General features: G+C 44.5%; 1 protein-coding gene across 2 annotated transcripts; it reads right to left on the reverse strand.

The window, feature by feature from the left end:
- Positions 1-419: 419 nt before the first annotated feature.
- On the reverse strand, positions 420-14,102 carry LOC135990749 (annexin A8-like). 2 transcript variants are annotated; one of them, XM_065638764.1, is made up of 13 exons: positions 14,029-14,102; positions 13,872-13,918; positions 9,797-9,887; positions 9,472-9,566; positions 8,204-8,317; positions 7,279-7,369; positions 6,568-6,647; positions 5,902-5,961; positions 5,305-5,398; positions 3,388-3,483; positions 3,082-3,140; positions 2,100-2,222; positions 420-690 (listed from the first exon to the last, which is right to left on the reverse strand). In XM_065638764.1, the coding sequence occupies exons 2-13, from the start codon at positions 13,890-13,892 to the stop codon at positions 634-636; spliced, it is 981 nt and encodes a 326-aa protein (XP_065494836.1). In that variant the 5' UTR covers positions 13,893-13,918; positions 14,029-14,102; the 3' UTR covers positions 420-633. The 2 variants fall into 2 exon arrangements, with proteins under 2 accessions (XP_065494836.1, XP_065494838.1); XM_065638766.1 differs by having other exon boundaries at positions 13,872-13,921; positions 14,029-14,101.
- Positions 14,103-25,008: the final 10,906 nt, after the last annotated feature.

The raw sequence follows: 25,008 nt of genomic DNA on the forward strand, positions 1-25,008 counted from the left end.
CAGCAAGAAGGAAATTGAGGACACAGCTTTCAACCTTCACATGCTCCCAGACCATTTGGCTCTGCCATTCCCTGCTCCCTGGGGAGCTCTCATTGAAGTCATGCAGATAAGTCTGCTAAGCCAGGTGCCCTAGGATTTAATTTTCTGTTCTGGCCCACATCCTAATGCCCCGTTATTACCTGGAACTCCTTCTAGACCCATCCTACTAGCATCAAATGGTGAGTGCTGCATCAGCTTATCCTAATGAAATTAGCAAGGACCAGGCTTTGTAGGGGTGTTCAGACTTGTGAAACACCTACAGAGGGTTCAATGACTCAAAAAAGCCTTTAATTTCATGTCTAAGTGCCATCCCACACAGTGTGTTAAAAGGGAAGGGAAATTGCACAGAACGAAATGGAAACAAAAAGAAACATTCCCACTTGTGTTTGAAAAAACTGTTGGGGAAGTGAATAGCTTTTAATGTGTAATGAGCATCCACAGACTTCAGAGAGCTTTGGAAATCCTGATCATAAATTTGATCATCTTTTTCACCCCATTTGGATGCATGGAAAGATTTTCTACATGTACATTTTCAGACCCTTGTTCACTCATAGTTTTCTCTCTGTATCCATTTCAACATCTTCCTAGATTTTGTCAGTCACTGCCACAGAGATTCAGCAAGGCTGTCTTGTAATCACCACTGGTGTCATCCTGATGGGAGAAAAAGTTAAAAAAAAAGTGAATGTGGAAGTTCCTCTGCATGCTCCAAGTGTTTAATTTGTCAGTCTGTGGAATATGCCCACGCAGGAAAAGGACTTTGGAAAGAGCAAGTCAGACTTCAGCAGTTACTGCCAGCTGACACATCATCAAAAGTGAACAGAGAAATGAGGCTTGTAGCTGCCACCTGAAATAACATTTATCGAGTCCAATTCTTTTCTTTGGAATCCAGATGAGCAATTGATCAGGGCTCTGTCCCATAGAGTGGCACAGACAAAGTCAGCACAAACAAGAGCAACCAACCCTGTGGTGCTCAGATTTTATGTCCCTGTGTATTTGTGTAGTGTCTCTCCCCTACAAGAAGGGAAAGGGCAGTATAGTTAGCCTGACACATGAAATTTTTCAAAAAGCCACAAATGTGGTCATCTTGATCTAGAAAAGCACTATAGAGAATTTCATTAGATACAAATTTTGCTCCCTTTAAATGTTTTGTGATGGCAGGTGTAAAGCCAGCTCCACTTCTCAGAAGGAATGAATATTCCATACAGACCCTTGAAGACCGATCATTAATCAACAAGACAGACACTGACAGTGCCAATTAGAAGAAAAGGCCTTCATTACAGAACCAGACTTCCCATGGGGACTGCTAAGGATAGGGTTTCTATGTCATTTGCACTGGGGGAGAGGAATGTCTCAAAGTCCTTCAGAAAAATGGTAAAACCCAGAATTTCAGCCCTAATAGGGCAGGGTAATTCACTCAGACCTGAAACTCAAGCCTCAGAAGCTACAACAAGCTTTGCAAATTTCAGTTTCTAAACCTATCTCATCACAGTACAGACCAGGCCATCAGCTGAGATAAAACAGCTAAAAACCAACCAACCAAAAGAGCAAACCAAACCAAGAACAACCCAAACCAAACACCACCAAAAAACCCACCCAAACACCACACACCAACCAACAACAAAAAGAAAATAAAAGAAAACTAAAAAACCCCAGCTCTGTTTTGGCTTATATGACACTGGCTTGAGGTAGTTAAGGACAGCAGAGAGAGAGGAGAAAATGGCACAGCAGTGTGGGAAAGATGTAACAGGAAGGATTAAATGCATCTAGAGCCATCTAGGAGATCATGAAGTGCACAAATACAATCTGGTCCATGAAAAACTTGGAGCAGTCTCTCCTCAAGTTTGGCCTTGCCCAAGTCACTTACAAAGCACACAATCTGACTCACCTTTCAGGCATATGTCTCTCAAGGAGATAACTGTAAATAGCCCTAATGAAGGAGAACTATCACCTTAGCAGAAAAGACATTTTTAGTGAAAAGAACCATGGAAGCACCCCACAGTGCTGGACAGGTTAGGAATTTACATGATGGCTAAGAACCATCATATGAGGATGCTGCTTACCAGAATCATACTGGAGAGAGTCTTTCCTGCGATATTCTTGAATTCAGCCTTTATGAGATTTAAATCAACTTCACTTCGAGAAACAATCACCCTTATAAGAGTCCCATCATGAGTGCCAGCCCCCTGGAATAACAGATATATCAGTCTGTGATGTTAGTGGGTGTTCAAGGGGTAAGCTGTTGCAAAAAGTGGTCCAGGTCAGGAGGAGCTGGCTTTCAAACATCACTTGGCATGTGTTCTGCGGTACATCTGCTTCTCTTTCTGGAGGGCCAATGCCCACCCCACTCCTAGGGGCCACTGTCAATACCACAAGCCCACCAGGGAAGTGCTGTAAGCCTTTGCACATGTCAAATGCGAAAGCGGACATGCTACAGAGTTGGACGTCAGCACTGAATACATATTGTTCTTCTGCAGCATAACCCATGCAATGCTTGTCTTCAACCAGCATTGTTTAACCACTCACAAGATATCACATTGATAACAAAGATAATCAGTCATCTCAGCTTTCCACAAAGTTCAGAGAGTTGACATCTTTTACATATCAGTTAGGAGTTCTAGCAGTACAATTTGCAGATGCCTTATGCATCCCCCTTTGGAACTTTTTCATTTTATACTGCCATTGAGAGAATTGCTTCCTAAAAAGGAAATACTGTGGTCCAGTCCATGAAGTTAACATTATGGGCAAAACTCCATCAAAATCTATCTCCTAGAAAAGCCTCTTCCAGAAGTTTTGTCCATGTTCCAGAAGGTGGGACTGGGCTCCTTACAGACTCCCAAATCAGAAAAGCCAGACTCCCTTTGTATTGCAAGCTTAAAGGGTACTTTTCTATCCAAGGTGTTTGAAAGGATTCTGCTGTTACTCGCAACAATAGCACTAAACTTGCTGGATTTCATCGAAACCTTGGGTCTCCTAATTTGAATTGGTGGAAGCCAGTTTAAAGGTCCAGTGTGAAAACAAGTATGTTACAATGAAGAGTCTTACCTTTAAAGCATGGTACAGCCTCTCTGCAAAGTAGCGATGGACGTTCCTGGTGCATTTCACTAGGCATACAAAAAGGCTGAGTAAGAATCAAAGGTAATTCCAGTCCAGGGCAGCAGGTAACAGAGATTCAACACGCTTTCCATTAATTCAGTGTGCCCCTTGGATCTGAGTTTATCTTACCTAAGAAGTACCCTTTACTTCCTACCAGATACCTTTATAAAGTAGATCCATCCCATAACAGTCAACTGCTGCAGGAGAAAAGGCAGCAGACTCAAACAAAAGAAAAGGAAATGTAGCCACTCTTACCAATAGCCAGCATGGCATCCTCGAGTGAACCATGAGTTTCACCCTTGATAGAGTCTTCTATGCTCTTACCGGCCAGTTTCTGGTATTCTTCAAACACTGTTTGAAACACAAAGAACTTCAGAACTGCTCAGGCACTTTGAGGCAAATATTTACAGGTATTGCTTGTGTTGCAATGTGTAAACAGAGATCTCACTAAAACAATGGCCACATTTGCACCAACTGCAGAAGGCTTTAGTCAAGCCCAGAAATCAGCTACAACAATGGATGGCAAAGTTCAGAAGAACTCCACCCATCCACGGGTCTTAATTCCTGCCTGCATTTAAAAATGCAAGCTCAGTCACCTCATATCCATTTTGAAATATGACCTTTCGTCACTGTCTTTAATCACAGAAATGAAGCAGACGACAGAAGGTTAGGCACAACTCTATCATTTGGTCTTGTATTTGTTGATGTCACTAGCTTCAGAAGCCAAAACAATATCCAATTAACCCTGGGAAACTGCTGCTCATGGTCTTTGGACTTTTAAATTATGACAACACTTTGGGAAAAATTATTTCAACCACAATTAAAAAAAAACAACCAACCAACCAACACCAAAAAACCCCACAACAAAACACCAAAAACAAACCCACAAACCACAATTTAGAAAAGATGAGCAAAACACAGGTGCAAATTCCAAAAGATTTGAACTCCCACAGTAACAAAATCTCAGCAACAGAGAAATTGTTCACCTTATGCACTCTGGATACTCCAAGGTTCAGAATTACAGATCTCAATTTTGATTCCTAGCTTTCAGACCAAGAAGGAAAACTAATGCAATGGAGATCTTAGTGAAGTTTGCTCAGCATTCAAGGTCAGATACCTAAACATTAACACTCAGATACTTCAGGGAAAGGCAATTCCACAGAGTAGACAGATGGATAAAGCCTTCTCAACTCAGGCCTGCTCTCCATATTGAAAAAAAAAATTAGCTGTAACAATTACACTCAAGTTTTAAACATAAACAGTTCGAGGCTGCGGTAGCACAGAGAAAGTTACTTGCTTGGTGATACAGTAGGTCGCAAAGATTGGTTGCATCCTGACAACTAGTTGAAATTCAGTTCTTAGAGGCAGACACAGCCAAGACTAAAGGTTGCTTTTTGGTGTTCGTTTTCTGAGTGATGCTGGGAGATTAAATTTGAAACACAAGGGGGAGCTGGCCTCCAGGGTCTAGAAAACAGTCTCAGAAGACCTCAGCTTGAACAAGCTCAGGCATACCTAATCATCAGCTAAATTTATCAGTTTAGGTCCAGCTCATTTACACAATACTTGATATGCTTATATTCAGCTAATATAACAAAAACCAGGGCCTTGGACTGCCTCAAAAGTCTTGAGATGACAAAGCCAGGTTTCTGCTGCACAGGGCAGTAGGGAGCTGATGGCTCCCTTAAGTGGAGGTGGGTTAGCGTCTTCCATCCCAGCAGTCTCTGATGTCCTCAGAAGAACCTTGGGGGGAAATGCAGGGTGCACTCTGTCATTCTTTAGCACTGAATAACTAATGACTGTTTTGGCAATTTTTTCCCAGAGGAACACACATCCAAGGAGTCATGGATCTGTCCACCGCATGCTCCTACCTGTTTGGAAAGAGACTCTCTCTCTTTCTCCCCTTGGGTTTATAAAAACAGCTATACCACCCAGTCATCGCCACTGTATAAGGACTCGTAAATAAGCCACTTGATTTTCAGCAACATTAAGTCTTCATCAGTTTTCATGAAAGCTGCCAGCACCTTTTGGTCACTGGAGTGATCAAGGATTATCAGACAGACTCAGGTACTTATTTATGACCACCCGTCTCTCTCACTTATAGCCCTGTCTCTTCTTTTTGGCTAGAGTGATTCCTCATTTCAGAGGCTTGAGATTGTAGGCTCTGCTCCATACCTTTCAGCAGGTGTGTGGCACTCCTCGTGCACAAGATGGTGATAAACTGTATCTCGTCAGTGCCCTGTATCTTCTCCCCAGCAGCATGGAGAGTCTGTAGTTTAACACACAATTGTTAGAAAGATGTTCTGTGTGTGCGTAGCTGGTAAAGGAACACAGCTTGGCTTAAGGCACTGCTGGGGTAAAGGCGTTCAAAGCAACCTAAACCTAGACCTAGACTCTACTAGAATGGTTGATTATGAAAACCCTAGACCATGTCTTCTAGTCAAATTGGAGCAGCCACTGTTTCCACCCTTTCCATCTCTCCTGCACCAGCTGGAGCAGCCAACAATACTCCTGAGGTTTCTACCCTATTCTTTGCTGTAACACTGCACCATATGCATATACTTTCATATGTCACAACCAGATGAGCTCAAGCCCAGCTCTCACCACTCCTCTTTGAAACAGTAAGGCAAAATTGAAGACCCCCAAGCTGCTTCCGCTTGGAGACCACCCCTCCCCAAACTACTGTGGCTCCAACCCTCTGCTGATGTACTCTGAAGCTCAAGACAGGTGGAATGCAGACATATCACTGATCACAGGTGTTTGAGAGTATACCTCTGCATCTTGGCGAGCCAGCGCTATGTCCACATAGAAAGACTCATTGTCCCTCTCACCCTATGAGAAAAAAAAGAAAGATAACCATTTTATCTCGTAAAGATTCTTCTAAATATAAGGATCACAACATACATTCTGGGCAAAAATCAATTATCCTCTCAGTTAACCTCTTTCTGCAGAGTACTCAAACAGTCATGTTTCAGACAGCATAAGTGCTAATTCCTTCACTGAAAGGCACTGAAGTCAGTCATCTGAAGAGGGGTCAAAAAATTGCTAAGTTATTCTGCTGCTAGGCAGGAAAATTCAGAAAACGTGATGGGATAAATGCATCTGAATGCACTCCGCATTGAGGGCACAGACCCTGAAAGAGTGGCATTGTTTTCTAAGACCCTTGTAGAGCGCAATGGCTTTATGCATGAATAAAAGTGAGGTGTCTCCCTGCAGCAGAGATGACTGCAAGCTCCCAGGTCTCTTGCTGCAGCTAAGGGAGGGTTCCCTGCTGCAGTCACATCAAAGCTGAAACACATCCAGTTCAAGTGACATGTTTGTCTCTGCAGTTTGTCTGGCAATCGTGACTGTATTGCCTCTTCTATTTCATATCTGCTCCAAAAAGGAAGAGAAAAATGTGAAGATTTTTATACCCTCATTTCTCTTCTCTAACATTACCTGAAGAAGGCAAACCAGGATCTGTTCAAAGTAGCCACTTGTATCTGATTTTATGTCTTCCTCCAGATCAGAACCGTATTCTACCAAAGGAAAGGAGAAGGACAAGGGAAGGAGTTGTTATTTGGGTCATATAGTCAAGATATTACTAGTCACTCAAGAACACATGATAGCCTGACGCTAGTCAAGGAAGTTGCTAGGGAAAAAAAAACCAGGGCTGAGATCAGCTCACACCCTCAGTGGTACCCAGGTTGGCATTCACATGTGACTGAGTCACTAGCTTCACTGATATTCAAGGCATAAACAGAGTTAATGTCAGAGATATAGTTTAAGGGACCAAAGGGATATCACATGTTTACAAATACAGATTTGATAAATTCTCGTCTAGAACATATTTAATGGGGAGAAAAAGCCAAGTGCATAGCTATAGTTTCTTTTGCATTCTGACAATAGCCTGTGTGGCCAAGCCAAAACAAATTTGTGATTTGCTGACTTTTCCTGTAGCTGCATGGAGACCTAGAAAGGGATTTTTAAGTTCTCTCAGCATAGTCATGTTCCGTTTGCCAGGCTGAAAGCAGAGTTAGGTTGCACCTTCTTGCTTTTAAAAAGCCCAATTTCCTGCTGACAGTGCTAGTTGGTAACACCATTCCTGCTGTGTAATCAGACCGTCCCACATTGGTCTGACCACACAAATCAGAGCCCCAGGCACTTTACCTTCTTTGTACGCCTTTATTATTTCCTTGATCTGCGCTTTTGTTCGGGATGCCAGAATCTCTATGATAACATCTTCACTTGTTCCCACACCCTTTAATAGAAAACATAGTGATGAAATAAAGGTGGAGAAAGGCATGGAATGAAATTTATTGCTAGAGAAGTATGGTCAAGTGAGGAGTCGGATGGCAGCAAAGTGCTAGGCTGCGTGCTGAGCTCTGAGATATGGTCATGATGAAAGCTGGAGACATGAAACACATTTGGTTTCACCATGGTTTCTTTTACTGAGGTGCCTAATTCATAAAGGATTATTTTATGTAACGCTGCATTTCTGCAATGCATTTCTGGATTTGGATCTTTGATGACAGTGTTAGAGGGATGTAGGGAGACCAGTGTTTGTCTATTCAGTCCATTTTTGTACCATTTTAAAAGACTTCTCTGCATCTGAAATTTGAAAAGATACTGTATCAACAGCTAGGATCCCAGCCAACCCCAGCCTGGCCCTTGCACCACCACTCCTTGATTTCTTAAAAGTTTCACATCTCAGGTGGGGTGTCAGGGCAGAAGTTTTGTGTGACTGAGCTTCATTCAGGAAAGGCACTGTAAGAGGCACTGAAGAGAGGTTTAACTGAAAAACATGATCTATAGATGTTCATTTTTTGTCAAAGCTGAACTCAGTTTTGCTGTTGCCTTCCCCAGGCTCTGTGAGACATGTATGTACAGAAACTCTCACAAAGCCCTAAATATTAAAGCAACATTTCCCCCCATAACAGGCATTAATGGTGCAACTATTTCTCAAGGGCTACCACTAATAACAAATTCAATCATCTAATAGTCCAGTTATTACCACATGCATTAGAAGAACAGTTACAGGAAATTAGAACTATATCTGTGCTACTACTTAAATATCAGCATGCAATTCACTTACCTTCATGGCATCATGGAGCTCCTTGGCATCATACTTGAATGGGGAGTACATGAGAGCTACAATGAGCCTCTCAAAGTTGCCACTCAGTTCAGACTTCAGGCTTTCAATCAGATCCTGTTAAACATGCATCACACAGTTACATAAAAAACCTTACAGGATCTTTTTACTGCCTGGTGCTGTTTCCATCCCTGTGACCTACAGCAATGAAACTGTATTGCGTTGATAGTTTATCAGAAGAGGTCCTGGGACTGAAAAAGACACCCAACTCCAAATGGGATTTGTCTAGGTCCTTCCACATTCCCTGTTGTCCCAATACTCAAACTTCTCCAAGGTACTAATTAATTCTGCAGCAGAATAGGGAAGATTAAAACCCTCCTTCACCCTGCCTTACTCAGTGAGGAGAACCAGGCAGCTGAGGGCCCTGGATTGGACAAGGGATGTAGCCTCAGACAGACATGATTCCCAAAGCCTGCATAGAAACATGCACGCAGGACTTTTGCAGAATCAGGCACGTAGTGTGTCTGAAGATAGACTTCAAACTTCCCGTTCACTATAATGCAGGGTTTTTTAGGGTATGACTCACTCTGTTTTAGTGGGATGCAAGCACTCTATTCATTGTCCCAGACTTCAACCCCTGCACCCCCCATTGCCCTCTCTTTCTTGAGGCCCTCGCATGGCTGTCCCCCTTCCATTGGGAACTGCAGAGTAGGACTGGTGGCAGAGTTTTCCAGTATAAAAGTTTTCCCAAGAAAAGATTTTATCAAAGACTGAAAGATAGCCACAGTAAAACATGGTTGTCAATAAATGTAGCTTGTTTTCATGTTCAGAATTTCCAAACGAATGTAATTAAATAAGTCTTTAAATTGAACTTTCTTTGGCATTTAAAGGGCCCCAAACCAAATCAATGTATTACTGAAAATGCCACTAAGAAAGGTATCAATTTTTGTTACAGCATTGAAAACAGTAATTTTTCAGTAAGAACTGAAAATTAACAGTAAGAACTTTAAATTAAAATAGTTTAAAAAATTATTTCAGGTCAAAAAGCATTACACAAAAAAAATTACAATCTTTGGGGGAAAACCATTTCTTTCCAACTAGAAATTAATTTCACATATTCACTCCAGGCTTTATAAATAAACATTATTGTACTTATTTGCAGAAGACCTGCATATTGTTTGCCTCATGCATGCAGGATGAACTGTACACCCATTTACTACGTCCTGAATGCAGTGAAACAGTGACTGAATATGGCTTTGTTTTGAAAGAACCTTTCCAAACTGTCCTTTGAAGGATTTGGCAATCTGTTGACGCTGCATATTGGTTCTCTTGGTTAGGACGTCAATTATAGTTTGTTCATCAGTCCCTGTGGAGAACAACAAGTGCACAGAATAAGTTAAGACTCGCTTTGAATATCAAGGCATCCTTCCCTAGTTCATGGCCTTCCTGCAGAAGTTTAAGTATGTACTGAGAAAACTTTTATTTTCCACTTTAAAAAAGTGATATTTCTGGCTGCAATTTTCTAAAGGAATGGCTTTCAACTTGGCAATCACAAGCAGAAAATAGAATTTACACATGTAGTTGGAGTCAACTCACCAAGCCCTTTCATGGCCTTGTACAGAGTTTGAGCATCAGGTACAGGGTCAAAGTTTAAAACACCTGTCACGGACTTGCCCTCTGCTTCACTCTGAAAGAGGAGGAAAAATACAGGACTTTTCACTATTGCTTTTCATCAGCAGAAACACAAAGTGCACAGCATGACTGACACTGCTGCAACAGTTATTAGATACAGTTAGTCTGGCAGAAAAAGCTGAAGCTAGACTTTCCTATTTACCCTTTAAATTCAGTGACTCACACGCTATTGTATCATACTGCGTTTCCCAGTGATTTGGTGCAGGATAGTTTTCACACATTTTGATTTCGTGAAATAGTCATGCTCTGAGAAACTGTTTTTCTAAGTAGCAGTTTTATTCTGCTGCTGCACTTCTGCGCAGCTAATTTCAAGAAGGAAGCATCTCTACTGGAAGGACTTGGGCCAAGAGACTACTTTGAAGGAAGAGATCCTTCTGGAGGAGTGCGAGTTTGGTGTTCTCCCCCAAACCAAGGGTCAACTACACAGGAATCCTCCAGACAGACCCCTAAGGTGCTGCCAGTGCCAGAGATCCAGGGCAGAAAGACCCACTGAGACTTATTCTCGTCACCACAACATAGTAGGGCCATCAACCAGGACCCATGCTTAGAAGCTTCAATGTAACAAAAGCTGTTAGTCAAGGGACTGGCTTGGACATATTGATGCTTCTCTAACAACAAGGTCCTATCAATGGGAGAGTACATGAGTTGTTAGGCATAAAGAGTCATCACTACTTCATTCCAATAATGGACACAATTTTCTCTTTCTAAGCAGTAGAGAGATTTACTATATTTTTGAAAATTTACTTGCAGGGATATTGTTAATTTTGAACTAATGATATCAGTATGACCTGATGGATTTTTCAATGAAGGTGGCTTCACAGTCAGATAAAAAGCACCTTCAAATCAGATCTTACAGATCAGAAGGAATCACCACGGTTGTCCCTTCAGACTTGGAAAATACAGACAAAAAGTGTCACCCAGAAGCCTCCTGCTATGATGCAAATCCCTTCTGCTCTTATTTCCTGTGTTAAAGAGGGCTCTAGTCCTCTTTGCCTAGAGTCCTTCCAGGTCATCCAAGTCCTCCCTGGAGAAAAAAGCCTCCCCAGAGGAAAAAGCCTTCAAGTGATCCTTGCCAGCTTGTGGGAATTCCCTTCAGGATCTGCATTCCTGTTTTTAACGAGAGGCTGGAAGATTAATGGCTGTGTACTCAGGAATGTCTGTCAACAAATGCCAGGTCTGGCCAAGTGCTGCGATGAAGCATCCCCTCACTGTGTTGCACAGATGCTCAGGCTGGCTGAGAGCAAACCAGCTCAGGTGTCCTTGCTGAGTGCTTTACCAGTAGACACAGTTGGCACACGTTCACATTCCAGCCCCTTTGCCAGCCAAGCTCTGGGAGCAGTGACAAGCAACCAAAAGGCAATGAGGAGTACTGAGAGAGGCAGTATGTTCATCAGTTAGCAAGATCTGGAGAAGCTTGTGTTACAGCCAGCACAGAGACAGACTCCTGTGCTACCACACCTTTCTCCCAGGAGAAAGAGCAGCTGTGAAGCAGATGGTATCAACAGGAATCTTGTCAATAGTTGCAGCTTTGAATCCTACTGATGACTGAGCAGGAAGTTTAAGGCTGTGCTAAAGCTGTCACTGCAGAAAGAACAGTGACAGACTAAAGCATTGCCATCCCCAGTGGCTTGTCTTCAGCCTAGAACAGAGTCTGGCTGAGCTGGCGGGACCATTGCAAGTGCTCCTTTTCTGGTACCCTGCGAAATCAACCAGCACCATCAAAACTACCCTGGAAAGCATGTTATGCTCATCCATCTGGTTTTGCTCTGAAAAATATGGACAATCCTCTCTAGCTGCACTACAGGACCATGAGAAAGAAACACTCTGGATCTGTGCCTGGTGACTCAGTGAAAGAGGGAGTGCATAGCTGAGCTTTCATTTGGCAGCAGTGGAAACAAATTAAACAATGGTCTTTTGGGGTACTAATTCCAACAAACATTTACAGCCCATCCTGGCTCAGGTAGCACCCTCATGACTCACTCATACACCTTATTCTCTGTGTACATAATTGTTCCAGCACAGACACAATCACAACGGGTTGCCAGAGAAACCCTGTTCAGTTTGGTCTTGTTTCCCACGTGAACTGATCCTACAATTACCTAACTGAAACTACTCAAAGCATCTGTGTAACTCTTATGTGACAATGAATAATTGACATGAAAGCAATGGAATCGGCATACCTTACAGCTGATGCTCTGTAAAGTTTTACCTATAAATGAAGGGGAGGGAGATTAAAAGTTTTCCTACCAAAATATTTTCAAACCTGAAGAGTGTTTTATTGAGAATCTGGAATTTGGGGACAGGTGGGGTTACTGGGGATTTTTCAGTGGAAAGTTTCTGAAAAAGTTTCACATTTTTTCATTCTTCTTGGTTTTGAACTGTATTTTCTGTGAAGGGTTTAGAAAATCAAACCAATTTTTACCATCCTTCCTTTGTCCTCTCATCTTCTTTTCATGCCTTTACCCCCTACAACACTGACAGGTGAGAGATCACTGGAGCTTTCAAGGGCCTTTCTCCTTTTCTCACTCTAAGTTATCAAATGATTCCTAGCTTGCAGGTTAATGGGGAACAGATCAGCAGAAAGGAAAAGCAGAAAAATAAAGTGAGAGCTCCTACCAGCTTTGGAAAAAAATAAAATCCATTTTACTATACTAAGCTTCCAAAATGAAATAGGGAGGCAGAGGGAAATTAGCAGAAAGCAAGATTACAATTTTAATGTTTCTGGGGAAAAAAAGAAATCATGATGTTTTGAGATCAGAAAATTTCCCTACCTGAATCCTACCGAAAGTCTTTTGTTTGGTTGGTCGGTTGTTTTTCTTTCCCAACCCTTGGTTGCAAAATTGTAATGGAGAACTTGAAAAATGGTCATCTCCTTGCAAAATGGTTTCTAACTCTTTGATGCTGTATTGCGCCTGAGGTAATGTACACTGCAGAACAGCTCTCCTGCACTTTCTGGGTCCCTCTGCTGGCATGTGGCAGCAGAGCCTCTTGTCCCCAGCCCAGCCACCTGTGCCAGTGCCCAGGTGGGAGAGGAGCAGCAGCACTGGAGCCTCGGTGCTGGCTCACCCCTTGCATGGGCTGCTGAAACACGAAGGTGTCTTCACAGCAAGATTCAGCGGGACTCTGGGACAAATCTTTCCACAAACAAGACGAAAGCACTCCAGAGAAAGCCTGTGCACTACTGATAGTGGTGCTGGGCAGGGGATGGGGCTGGGAAAGAAGACTTCTCTATCAGCTCTCCTCCATCACACATCTCCAGCTGGTCTCACCTGGAGGTAAACCTGGCCTTCCACACAGGCTAATGGGAGAGCTGCCATGGATGGCAGCAGAGCTGTGCACATCACCAGAGCTGCCTCCCATCTGACCTGAGCCATACCCTGGAGGCTGCCCAGTGCACCCCAAGAGCATCACTCCATCTTGCCACATTCCTCTCAAAACCACGAGAGGTTAAAAGAGAACATACACAGCATGTCTGGCTCCTAGCAGACAGGCAGGGAGTTCAGATCCACATTGTCATTGAGATATTAAAAACCCATTGTGGTTTGACCACATGTCCCTGTGACCACAGACTGCCAGTGCAACTGAGGACCAAAATGAGGACAGGCCAGTGCCCTGAACTCACTACCACAAGAGAAGAGAATGGACAAGGAGCCCGCAGCTTGCAGAATTCAGCTGTGTAACTTGCTGTTCCCTGGTACTGTCTCCCCATGCACACAGGCACAAAAACACCCCACTGCACCACTCTCCACTGAAGGACCAGGGAGAGCCTGCTCTTCTTCTTAAAGCCAGCAATCATGCTGACACCTTCCTTAATCAAGGGTTTTGCGGTGCTGAATGCTATTTTATACTCAGAACACCAGTAAATAGGTCTTACTGATTTTAAAGGGAAACATTTCATTCCCACACAGTACCAATCAAACAAAAAACAACAACAACAAAACAAACCAGGGTGTCTTCCTTCAATATTTTCTCTACTTACCCAGGCCTTCCACCATGCCATGGCAGTCTCAGTAGTGATACCTGGGTCTGTTGATGAAGAAAAACACACATATCACACCTCACAGTTAGGGAATCTGAAACTCGAAGGGGGTGGAGGGAGAAAAGGAAGAAACAAAAGTTCTTTTCAATAAACTTACCACAAGAAAACTGGAATAACTGTACTCCTCAGGAGGTTTATTCCCTCTGGTAGCTGCAGAATGTAACTGGCCTCTCTGTGCTGGGAACAAGCAGGTATAAATCATCCTTATCTACAAATAGCACAGGGCAACGCCCTCAGACATGGCTCAACGTGTTTTTCACATATGATCTCAGAGTGAGAGACCAAGTTGCTTAATAAGTGAGGCTTCCCTTGTGAGGAGCCCTACATTCAACCCCTTTGACTAAAGCTCATTTTAATTTTTCCACTGCTGCTCCCCACACACACACCCTTCCCCAGTAACATTTTGGCCTCTAGCACCAACACGACGTGCAAATTACAACCAGGTAAATTCTCAGCATAAAACTCCACTGAGACTCGCTGTATTTTGCTAAAACAGAGTAAGCCACTCATTTTTACTGACCCTTTCTACCTCTACCACCCTGAAACACAGAAAAACAGGATTCTAGAAACTTAACAAACCCTCCTCTACCTCTCTTCCCTCAAGAAAAGCTTATTTAAAAACAAAACCAGACCACAACAAACACAGACACACCCCACACCATACATGTCCTATACTTATAGTAAAGCTCAATAAAGCAGCAGACTGCATGGAGACTGGCGAGGTCCCCCCAGCCCATATCTAGACTGGCACAGCAGGAGTCAGGAAGCATCTCTAGGCTAACATAGAACCAGCACAGTTAAGGCTAACAACTTTCAGTAATACCATCCTCAGCAAAGTTGTCATAGCGTTTGCACTGACTACTGTGACATGTTAAGGCTTAGGAGTTTTTTTGTTTGTGGGGTTTTTGTTGTTGTTGTAGTTTTGTTTGTTTGTTTGGGGTTTTTTTTGTGTGTGTTTGTTTTAAAAAGAGCTGAACAGCCCTTAATGCTCTAATTTGGAGAAATGTTTCTGTGAAATAATCTGAAATATCTTATGGTTGTAGCAATATTTTCCTGTCTAGACTTTTGTCAGAAATCACCCAGGCCAGCATTTATTTACTTATTTTAAATGGAAAGCTGCCCTGATGGAAATGTTCCCACCAGCTATATCTTAACCCTTGCTGTGTAGGAGCTTTGTCCCCTCTCAGATTTACAGACCCACATGGGATGCTGGGTAAACACCAAACCATGGGCCTCTCTTATTTCCTTCCCACAAACTGCTATTTCACTTAACCCAGCAGGGTCCCCGATGGCCTGGGAAGCTGCCCTGGCTATTCCCAAGAGAACAAGCTGTGCCAGCTGCTCCTGCCTCAAACATCCATCATATGGTGAGGGCAAGTTGCAAAGGAGGAGGTATGGGTAAGGGTCTGCACTGGCTTGGATTCCTGCTGTGTTTGAGAGGCAGGTTCACCAACAGCACACAGCAAGGAGAGCTCATGAGTGGTCCTTCATACCTCCCCGGGGTAAGGCAGATTCACAAGCAGGGTGGATTTGCTTTTGCTGGATCCCAAGGCTGTGCCTGGCTGCCTACATATGCCTTTTCCCTGTGTTGGGATTTAATTGGGTCAACTTGACACAAAGGTCAGCTTTCTTGAGAACTCCAAGGACAAAGAAGCCCTTCTAGACAGAAAATCACAGTTACAACAAACAGCTATGAGCCACAGAGGGAAGCAGAGAACAAACCAGACAGAAAATGGGAAAAAGCCCAAGTGGTCATTCTTGCCAACATGAACTAAAAAGGCTGCAAAGGGATGCAACAGGGGATTTTAATGCAGAGAAACACAACACAGATTTTAAGAAATCAATATGGATGGGCTAGGAAAGGCTGGAAGAACGTGAACCCTGCAGCAAGGCTCAGTGTACTGCTGCGCAGTCTTAATACAGACCAGAGCAGTCAGCACTCACAGGCCAGCAGAGCAGGAGGCAGACACTACAGTCCAAAATCCCTTTTGCTTGTGCAGATGCTGTTAAACTGAGCAGCTTTAGACATGAACAGACTCATCTTCACTACATTTCTTGACCTTCCCAACACACATGCTGCGTGAGTGAGCTTATCTGTGGTTCACACACTTTACTACTGTGTACCTGAGGGACACACATGCCTTTTACAGAACCAGTAAGCTATTTAAGACACAACCTTACGTACAGCTCAGTGATTACCCTCAGGAATGTACAAAACTTCAGAAAAGGGTCAGAAGACAATGTACAAGTTCTCCCAAACCTCAGTCTCTCTCCCTGCCATCTCTGAAGCCATTATTTCATCTCAGGTAATACTTGTTTTTGGCAAGTGAGCTCCAAATGCACTAGAAGGACTGTCAATATAAACAGTGCCAGTTATCATATTAAGGTGGTTAGAATCTGTCTCAGACAGTGAGCCTGTTTGCTCGTACTCTGCAGTATCCCACAAAATATGGTAACCTCTCAGCTATCTGCAAGATGGTTACCTGGGCAGTGGGTCAATCAAGCTGTGGGTATAGACTCCTATAAAATGTCTCCACATTAAATCTTTCTCAAGCCTCATCTACAGACCTCCTCTAGGCTTTCAGAGAGTCTCTGCTCCTGGTGACATGCGTGGCACAGCCATCAGCGAACAAGAGGGGGTAGAAACCTCCAGCAGAAGAAGCATGTGCACCATAATCAGGTTTGGTTTGCAGGTTTTTTAAGCCATTTGATCCAAATAAATTTTCAGCCAGACAAAATGAAGAAGCTACCAGGGTACTTCACTTTTCTTGTTTCCACCCTTGGGACTTTCCAAGCTTGAATCAGTGGCATTGGAGCTGCCCCTGATATATACTCAACCAGTGTAAGGAAAGTTATAAAAGAAATCACAAGCAGGAATCTGCTCAACCTTTTTCAAACCCCGAAAATATTTAAGGCAAGAAATAAAGGTGCTGATAGCCCCAGAACAGTACATCTCTGGTATTGTTTCAAGAAGTTTTTACCACCCATTAAGCTCCCACTGCTCTGTTTTCGGTTAAGAGAGCAGTCTAAAGGATACTCTACTTTAGATTGAGGGTGACTAACATCTTCTAGGGTGCAGAGGCAGCCCTCTTTTCCCTTTTCCTGTCTGCAGGTTTATAAAGTCTGGCTTTGTGCCTGGAAAGTTTCAAGCCAGGAGCTGACTGCTTTGGGACATGAAACCTTATGGAAACCAGGTTCTCAACTGCTCAGCAACTTCACTTACTCTGTGCCTTTCACTTCTATTAAAACTTTTTCAAGCCTAATAAGAACATCACAGCCCACTGGGAATTTCACCCTAGTTTGTATTTGATTGTTTCTTGGAAATCGGGTGGAATCATTGTGGAAACAACAGACCAAACACACAGATGCAAAGTGACAATCAGATGAATTGTATAACATTACTACTTAAATTTGAGGAAATCAGAGCTCACCCCTCAGACAAAACAGAGGAGAAGTATTCTGTTACAGGGCTAAAATCTTAACAACTTTCTCTAATCCAGTCTGTAAGTACTACCATGTAGAACTGTAGCTCTGATGAGGAGACAGTTCAAACTGCAGAACTTTCTTTTATACATAAAAGAAATCCCCAGACTCATACAGTATTGTGCTTTCAAGGTCTGGGCACAGCCCCTTTGCTTACAAGTCCTTTAGCTCTACGCTCATTATTAAGAACACTTTGCCCTGCCTTCCAGTGACTTAAACCGGTCTCTCACCTCAACAGCTGCTGTGTTTGTCGACAGGCTTGCACTCTCACTGTGCAAACTACACTAGTCACAACCTGTAGATTTTAAGCTGCTCTGTGAACAAGTCCAGAGACCAGGCACTATCTTCTTCTTCTTCTCTCCTTCTTTTTTTCTTCTTTTTTTCTTCTGCTGCTGCTGCTCCTTTTTTTTTTTTTTTCCTTTTCTTCCTGTTTATCACTACTTAAATTGATAGGTACAGCTGAATGCTCTCACAATTGTTGAGAACAAATGCCTTTACATCTACTAATCAGCTCATAAGCACCTGAAATCAGATCATTATATGGGAGAGCTGTGTTAATTTGTCAGCAAGCCAATCCAAACAAAAAGTTGTTGTCTGTTTATGAAAGAGGTGTGAGCTGGACAAAATGAGCAGATGGGGAAGGCAGCAGTTTTGAGTAAAGAGAGCATTTGTAATGCAAAAATTAAGTTACTAAAGCCTAAAAAAATTGTACTCGGATATCTGGCAGCTCAGTGCTCACCCTGTCCTTTCCTCTTGTGCTTTTGAACCATCTTTCACAGTGAAAATGACCCCAAAATAGGATTATTTCCATTTGAAAATCACTACCACAGCCTAATTTTCCAAGTTTCCTTCATTACTGCAAGCAATTTTGCGCCAAGCATCATAAGAGAAAATTCGTGTCTCTATGTTTTGGTGTTTAATCACAGAAGCAGCAATAGAGTAAAAACTCTGGGCTTGGTTCCCCTCAGCACCTTCGTAAGCTCTGGAAGATGAGCCCTGGGGTCAGCAGGGACAGGCAGTGCTGCAGGGGACTCTGCACAGAGGTTTGCAGAGCTTAGTCAAGGGTGTGTTGACGTGGCCCTTCCAGCGCACCTTTGCTGCACAGGGCCCCGCTGCTGCCGGTGGGAGAGCCAGGGTGAGGCACCAACACAAACAAGGCAGAGCACGTCCCCTTGGCTCACTCTGGCTCTGCTCTGCTTCTGCCTGACTTGGGCTGAGCATTTTTCTGCTCATTCCTTTCTTGCGCTAGTGCTGGTGCCAAGGAATTCCTCTCAGTCCCCCTAAAAACCATTCCCTACACAAAGCAGGCGATTACTGCTCTTGCTTAATGCCAAAGGCCAACAAAGAAAGCACACTCTGAATCAAAATGGGCAAAAGCAGCTCACTTGGGTCTGATGGGGACATGACAGATGCCAGGAGTTCACATGCCAGCCAGGTGGGAGGCAGCATTTGGGAAGCCTTTGGATGATTGTGTGTGAAATATATTGTGCATGTCCTCACCTGCCTCTATGGGGATTTTTTATGTGTAGTCCTTGATGAAATAAGTACAGGTATCTGTACGGAATTAAAGACAATCTTGCTGCTTGAAATGACTCTGCATTGGAGACAGACATACAAAGCAGCCTAAGGGAGAAGTGAAAAAGTCTCTGGATGTGTCTGAAGTCCAGCTGTTTGTAGCAAGGCAACAACATATCCTTTACTGCTTGCATTGATTGGCAGTCAGCCTTTCTTGGGAAGATATGCTTTCCTCCAGCTTTTACACATTTATTAGTAGTGGTGGAGACATAAATAACTTTTACTAAGGGTAGAAAAATAGCAGGTTTGTTAAGCTGCTAGCATGGTGTACAATGTAGGTACCCAGACTTCCTGGTCAGCCGAGGTACCTACCAACATCTTTATATGGCAAATAGTCAGAAATCACACACTACCTATCTAAGAGAGGAAAGAAAAGCCTTGGGTTAAGGACAGGAGACAATAAAAACTCTTCAGAAATCCTACCGTCCTGTTGAGGCCTGGGGTAGGCTGGACACAGCTGGGAGACAGGGTCACCACCTGATGCCATCCTTTGTAGACCCTACTGACTTGCAACCCTCTTTGCTTTTGTATTTTATTGTGTGCCTACACAATGGCTGTTGCTTTCTAAGATAAACCAACATATTTCACAGTTTCTTTTTGTAGTAACAAGAATGGAAAAAAGGGTAAATAATCTTAGAGAAGAGTTTTGCATTAAAAGTACTAAAAATCGCAACAGTGCTCCTAAACCAGCCAGCTTTCCCTAGGCTGAGGGCTGTGATCTAGCTGTGTTACTTGAAAATCTTCCAAGTGTTCAAGTTTTTTCCAGACACCTCTGCCAGATACGGGTGGGTGATCTAAGATCAGTTCCTTGATGATACTAAAGTAACTGGAGTCCACTGGGTCAAGCTGGAGAGAATGTTTTCAGGGTCATGGAGAGAGCAAGAAATCAAAACAAGCTCTCCCAAGAGCCAGACTCACAGTGCCACAGTGTCTCAACTGCAGAATGGCATGAAGTATTCATTCATGCCTCAACAGACTACCTTGTGTCCCAAACGGCGGGTTATTTTCAGTGCCAAATTTTGTCACAAAGGTGATAAATGAGGGCTAACCATTTCAGACACAGAATTGTTGTCATCAGCTCATAGATCAGCTCAGTTAGGTGCAAGAACAGAAGAGGACTGATAGGGCTTGTTTGCCTGAAGGATTTTACTCAGCACATGTTTCAGGGTTGATCTGTGTCTCTTTGATAGTGATATAGCAACCAGGTCACAGGTCAGCAGTGTGTACCTGTATGAAGCACAGTGCAGAAAACACAGCACAGGCTCATGCACACTGCTGCATCACCAGCTTGGATCTGCGTGGAGGCTGCGAGATGCAAAGGCATGGCCAAGGAAGGAGTGGCTCTAGGGAAGGTGAAGGAGAGTCTGGAAAGAGAGACTGACCATGGAAGGAGATGAAGAGAGACCAGGTGTGGCAGAGGTCTATGACAGCTGGAAGGAGGAAAGGTTGCAACCCCAAGGCCTGCCCCAAGCTTCCTTCATGGGTCAGCCTGCAGTGGAGACAGAGAGCACTGAGCAGTGGTATCACCAGGCTACAGTTACCTACCTGCAGTTCTGCTACTGAATGGCCCGGAAATACTGAATCCTTCCAGCTCCAAGAACTGACCCTCTGTGGAAGCCTGTAGCCATCAGATAATTTTTAATTGCAGAGATCTAGTTTGGTGCAAGATGCATAACAATAGATGCTGTTGGCTTAGGAGACACTCATCTTCTCTAGTGCTGGGCATTAGGGAAAGCATCGTATTGCTGCACAAGCTGTGTGATGTCTGGAGGGTTGCTTTTGTTAGGTCAGCATACCCAGTTCTGGTCCTATGAGCTTTTGGGAACCTCAGCAGAGGTCAGGCATTTTGCATATAACCAGGAAAAGTGCTGCGTTGCATCACAAGTTGATGGTAACTGCAGAACAAATGAAAATTCTTATCCCAGGGGACTTTTACAGTTCCCATTTCCAATTTCCATTTCTAGCAAAAGGCAGTTCTCTCTCCTGATGTGTGTGAGCATGTGCCTACATAAAACAGGTCAACTTAAAGCAATGCTGGTTCCCCACTCTGCTCTGGATAAGCCCAAGTGGGCTGCTCCACACGGGAAGTAGGCTGTCGAGCCCTGCCCTCCAGCAGCAGACCGGTCAGGTCTGCCTCCCAACCACCATGGCCACTGTCCTGGCTGGCATTGGTTTGGGTCTCACAGCATCTGTGCCGGGAAATGCTCTGACAACCCTCACAGGACAAACACACAGTAACTATTTCCTTGCAGTGTGCAGCCAGAGGGTCAAGATTACCACCATTGAGGAGGAGGGGGAAATGCTGCTTTTCCGGGACCATCAATGAGGCAGGAGGAAGCATTGGGGGGGATCCACCCCTCAGCAGAGGGGCAGAGGAGTTTGAGGCAGCCAGAGGCCTCACTGCGACTCTGGTCCCCACCTCTCAGAGCAACACCCAGTGAGAGTGACACGGGTACAGTGAAGCTTTGATTGCTTATGCCCTGCTTTCCACCCTGGGGCATGGAAGAGCTCTGCTCAGAGCATGGCCTCCAGGGCAGCCTCAATCACCTCCCACTTTGTTGTGCTGAAAGACAGGCAGTGATGGAGCATCTTGGAGCTCATAGGCAACCCTGCAATAATAAGCCAACAGGCCCTGGAGGGCTGATATTTGCCCTCAGCCCACTGTCTGAGCAGCAGCAGACTTTCAGGGGCAAGTGCTCCTTCACAGCTTGGCCTCTGCATGCAGTTCTCCAAGAGCTTGTTAGGAAAGGCGTTGCTGGGACTGGATCCTGGCAGAGAGACACCATGCACTTTGCTTGGCTATAAACACACCAATGGGCTATTTTTACACTGATTTCCTGCTGTTGAGTTGGAGCTGCTCCTGAACTACCAAAAATACTGCAATGCCAGACGTGAGTCATGCACATGGCCAGCAATGGGAGCCTCTCCTGCCTCTTCCCTCTGCCCCTGGGGGAGCTACAAAGGTACCCAGAGATGAAAACTGGCAGCTGCTGAGTGTGAGAGGATCCACCATAGCTACAGCTGCAGAAACCGCCAGGCCAGGACTGCTGAGCTGTACAGTTCAAACAGCCAGAGCTGAGCTCCGTCCTTAAAGTAAGTAAATCTGAGACACAAAACGGAGGGCAGAGAAACATCCATAGCCTGATTTGCCTGCAGTAGCATCACAGGAGGGAAAGAAAGGCTTAATGCTGGCTGTGGCACCCCACAAAAAATGACTCTGCAGGGCTGGTGAACCCAGGGGCACTACTTCAACTCCTCAGAGCCTTTCTTGGCACCAGCAGGCTGCAGCTCAGGCCCCTGGGAAGCAGATGACTGTTGCCTGTGCATGGCTCAGGAAAAAGAGAACAACAGGATTCATGGGGGATGCAGAAAATTCACTCTCCACATACACCTTCCAGGAGACCATGGCAGAGCTGCAGTCTGAGGCCATCTGGGAATCATCCTGCCTGCTCTTCCCAGGGCAGGGTCCAGCTGGTCCAGGTTAGAGGCAGAGCTGCTCTTTCACTCCTGTGCGTGGCCAGGAGGGAAACGAGCTATTTCCTATTTTGACCCATGAGTCACTTCAGCAATGCAGAAACTATTAGTATTGGCAAAAATAGAGCGAGCTGGGAAACTCCAGAGCCTGCAGAGAGCTGCAGTTTCTCTCTGCTTGCTTTTTCCCCTAGAGAAAGATACAGGTTGCAAGGCACTAGTAGTACCTGGCCGTACCTGCTAGCTTAGGAATAGATAAACCCCACCAGAGTCTTTCTGACTGTTCCAGTGGATGGGCTGTCACTCATGGTGTCAGACACAGGCTGCATGCATTCCTGAAGCAGGTGGCTCCTGGTGGCCCATGGTAGACCCAAGTCTACCACCATGATGTTGATGGCTTGTAAGGGTTATTAACTACCTTCTGAAGGCACCTGTCTGCTGAAAACATTGCAGCATTTCCCAGCTGGCATCAGGCCCAACAGCATCACTGCTGCACTGGCGTCCCCTGAGCACCAAAGATCCCAACGCGCCTTACACACGTGGATCAGAAATCCAGAAAAGAATCGAGAAAAACCCTAAAGCTGACCAGAACTAACCTCTACATCTAGGTGTGTTCACTTTTAACTAAGCTATTCCTGATGCACAATGAAAGAGAGGCACAAAGCAGCCACATTTTTGTTTTTGAAGAGGATGAGCTGCCACATATGTTTGCCATATTTTCCCATTGGTTTTGGTTGGCCAAATATGCCTTTGATGATGAAGGGAAATCTTGGGACTCCTGCTTTCAGTTCAAAACATTTTCCTACGTACTTAGTAAAATGGACAGTAGAAAACATTTGAGGGCACTCAGTATTTTGCCTGAACAGTGCATAAGCCATGGTCAAAAAGGAAAGAGTTGCTTTATTTAGTAACCTGTGTCAAACATGTGTGTTTATTACGTGTGGATATGTCTTGACAGTTACGTAGCCATGTGCCCTCTGGGAAGACTCATGCTCTAAATCCATATCCCTCTACCACCAGAGGGAAAAGTCTGTACCTCCAGTGTGAGGTGCTCTGGGTCACAGGACCTAGGACATTTCTGCAGGGCCTCTATTTCTATCATGAAGAAACAGATAGTCTACATCCAAACATCACGGCCCAGAGACTCAGCAGGAAGACACCAGTATGGGTGAAGAGCAACTCAGCTGCTACATAGCAGTGATAGGCTGGCATGAGGAAAGCTCACTTCATTGAAATCTGTGGCAGAGACACAGGGGGGATTATCTAAGGACCTTCAGTGAAGTATTTATCCATGCACAACAATCCTGCATCTCTGAAAGCTTAAAAGGAAACATTTCTCAATCTATGTCACAGGCAAAACTTTTCAGCAGAATGTTCCCTTTCAGGGAACTCTCTCATCTCATCATCTCACAGTTCTGCTGAGCTGCAGTCAGAAATCAGAGTAACAGCTGGCTAGGAAACTTCCAGCGTATCCTCCCTTGCAGTGAAAAGAGGAGTCTTCAGTGTACAGGGAGGGAGGAACTCCGCTGCAGAAACCGATGAAGCTTGAGACGAATCCTAACCCAAAGAGCAAAGCACGTTCACAAAGTAAAGATCAGACAACTTGCAGCACAGGCAACATGCTCTGCCTGTGGTTTCTTAAGGAATGGGAGGATAGGGGGAAAGGGGATTTTTTCAGTTCCTGGCTCAGATTGCTAAAGCCAGTAAAACTCTTGCTGCTGGCTTCCATGCAGCCTAATATGGTATGCTGGTGTATGTTCACATGTGAATGCCACTCCTGAGACTGTGAAGTGTGTTTGATAAAAGATGCGAAATCAGCACTAGAGGCTATTTATAGACAAGTCCATAACCAGAGCCCTGGATCTGCATTTTCCCAGTCTCTAGGGAAGTTCATGTTAAATCTGAATTCTGTTGTCTCAGGCATGCACAAATGTAACCATCCACAGCTGCAGCGAGTATTGGGTTTTTGTTAATATAGAACAAAAATGCCCAGAGCCTTGGCCCCAGGACCACTTTTATTTATCTGGTCTCTTTTGAGAACCCGTGCCTGCCTTTCACATAAGAAGCAGATGGAGGAACAAAAAAGAGTGAAGACCACAAAACCATTCTGGGTGAGCATTGTCTTGCCTGCTTGGGGAGCAGAGCGAGATCAAGCCGGGCTCTTTGTCAGAGCCTCTGACTCCAGGAGGGAGGAGCACAGCTCCAGGCGAAGGATTTCTGCTCCCATTAGCAGCATGACCAGTTGGAGCTGCAGGAAGAGGGGGCTGCCCGGCTCAGTTACCACATAGTTCCCACTTGCTTTGCCACAATGAATTCATGTGGCTACCAGACCCCCAAAAATCAGTGCCCACCATTTTTGCAGATGGGGCTCACATGGGCTCGGGAGGCTGCGTGTGCACAAGGACCAGCTTCCTTTCCCATTGCACACAGGGCTGTGGCTGCTGCGCTGGGCAGACCGAGTGTGTAACACACAGCTCAGCAGCTTTGCAGCAGCCTTCATTACCCATAATTGCAGCCTGCTGGAGTTTGGAGATTTTTGTGGCCTACC

This window comes from Caloenas nicobarica, chromosome 7 (assembly GCF_036013445.1).
Source record: "Caloenas nicobarica isolate bCalNic1 chromosome 7, bCalNic1.hap1, whole genome shotgun sequence".
NCBI classification, from domain to species: Eukaryota; Metazoa; Chordata; class Aves; order Columbiformes; family Columbidae; genus Caloenas; species Caloenas nicobarica.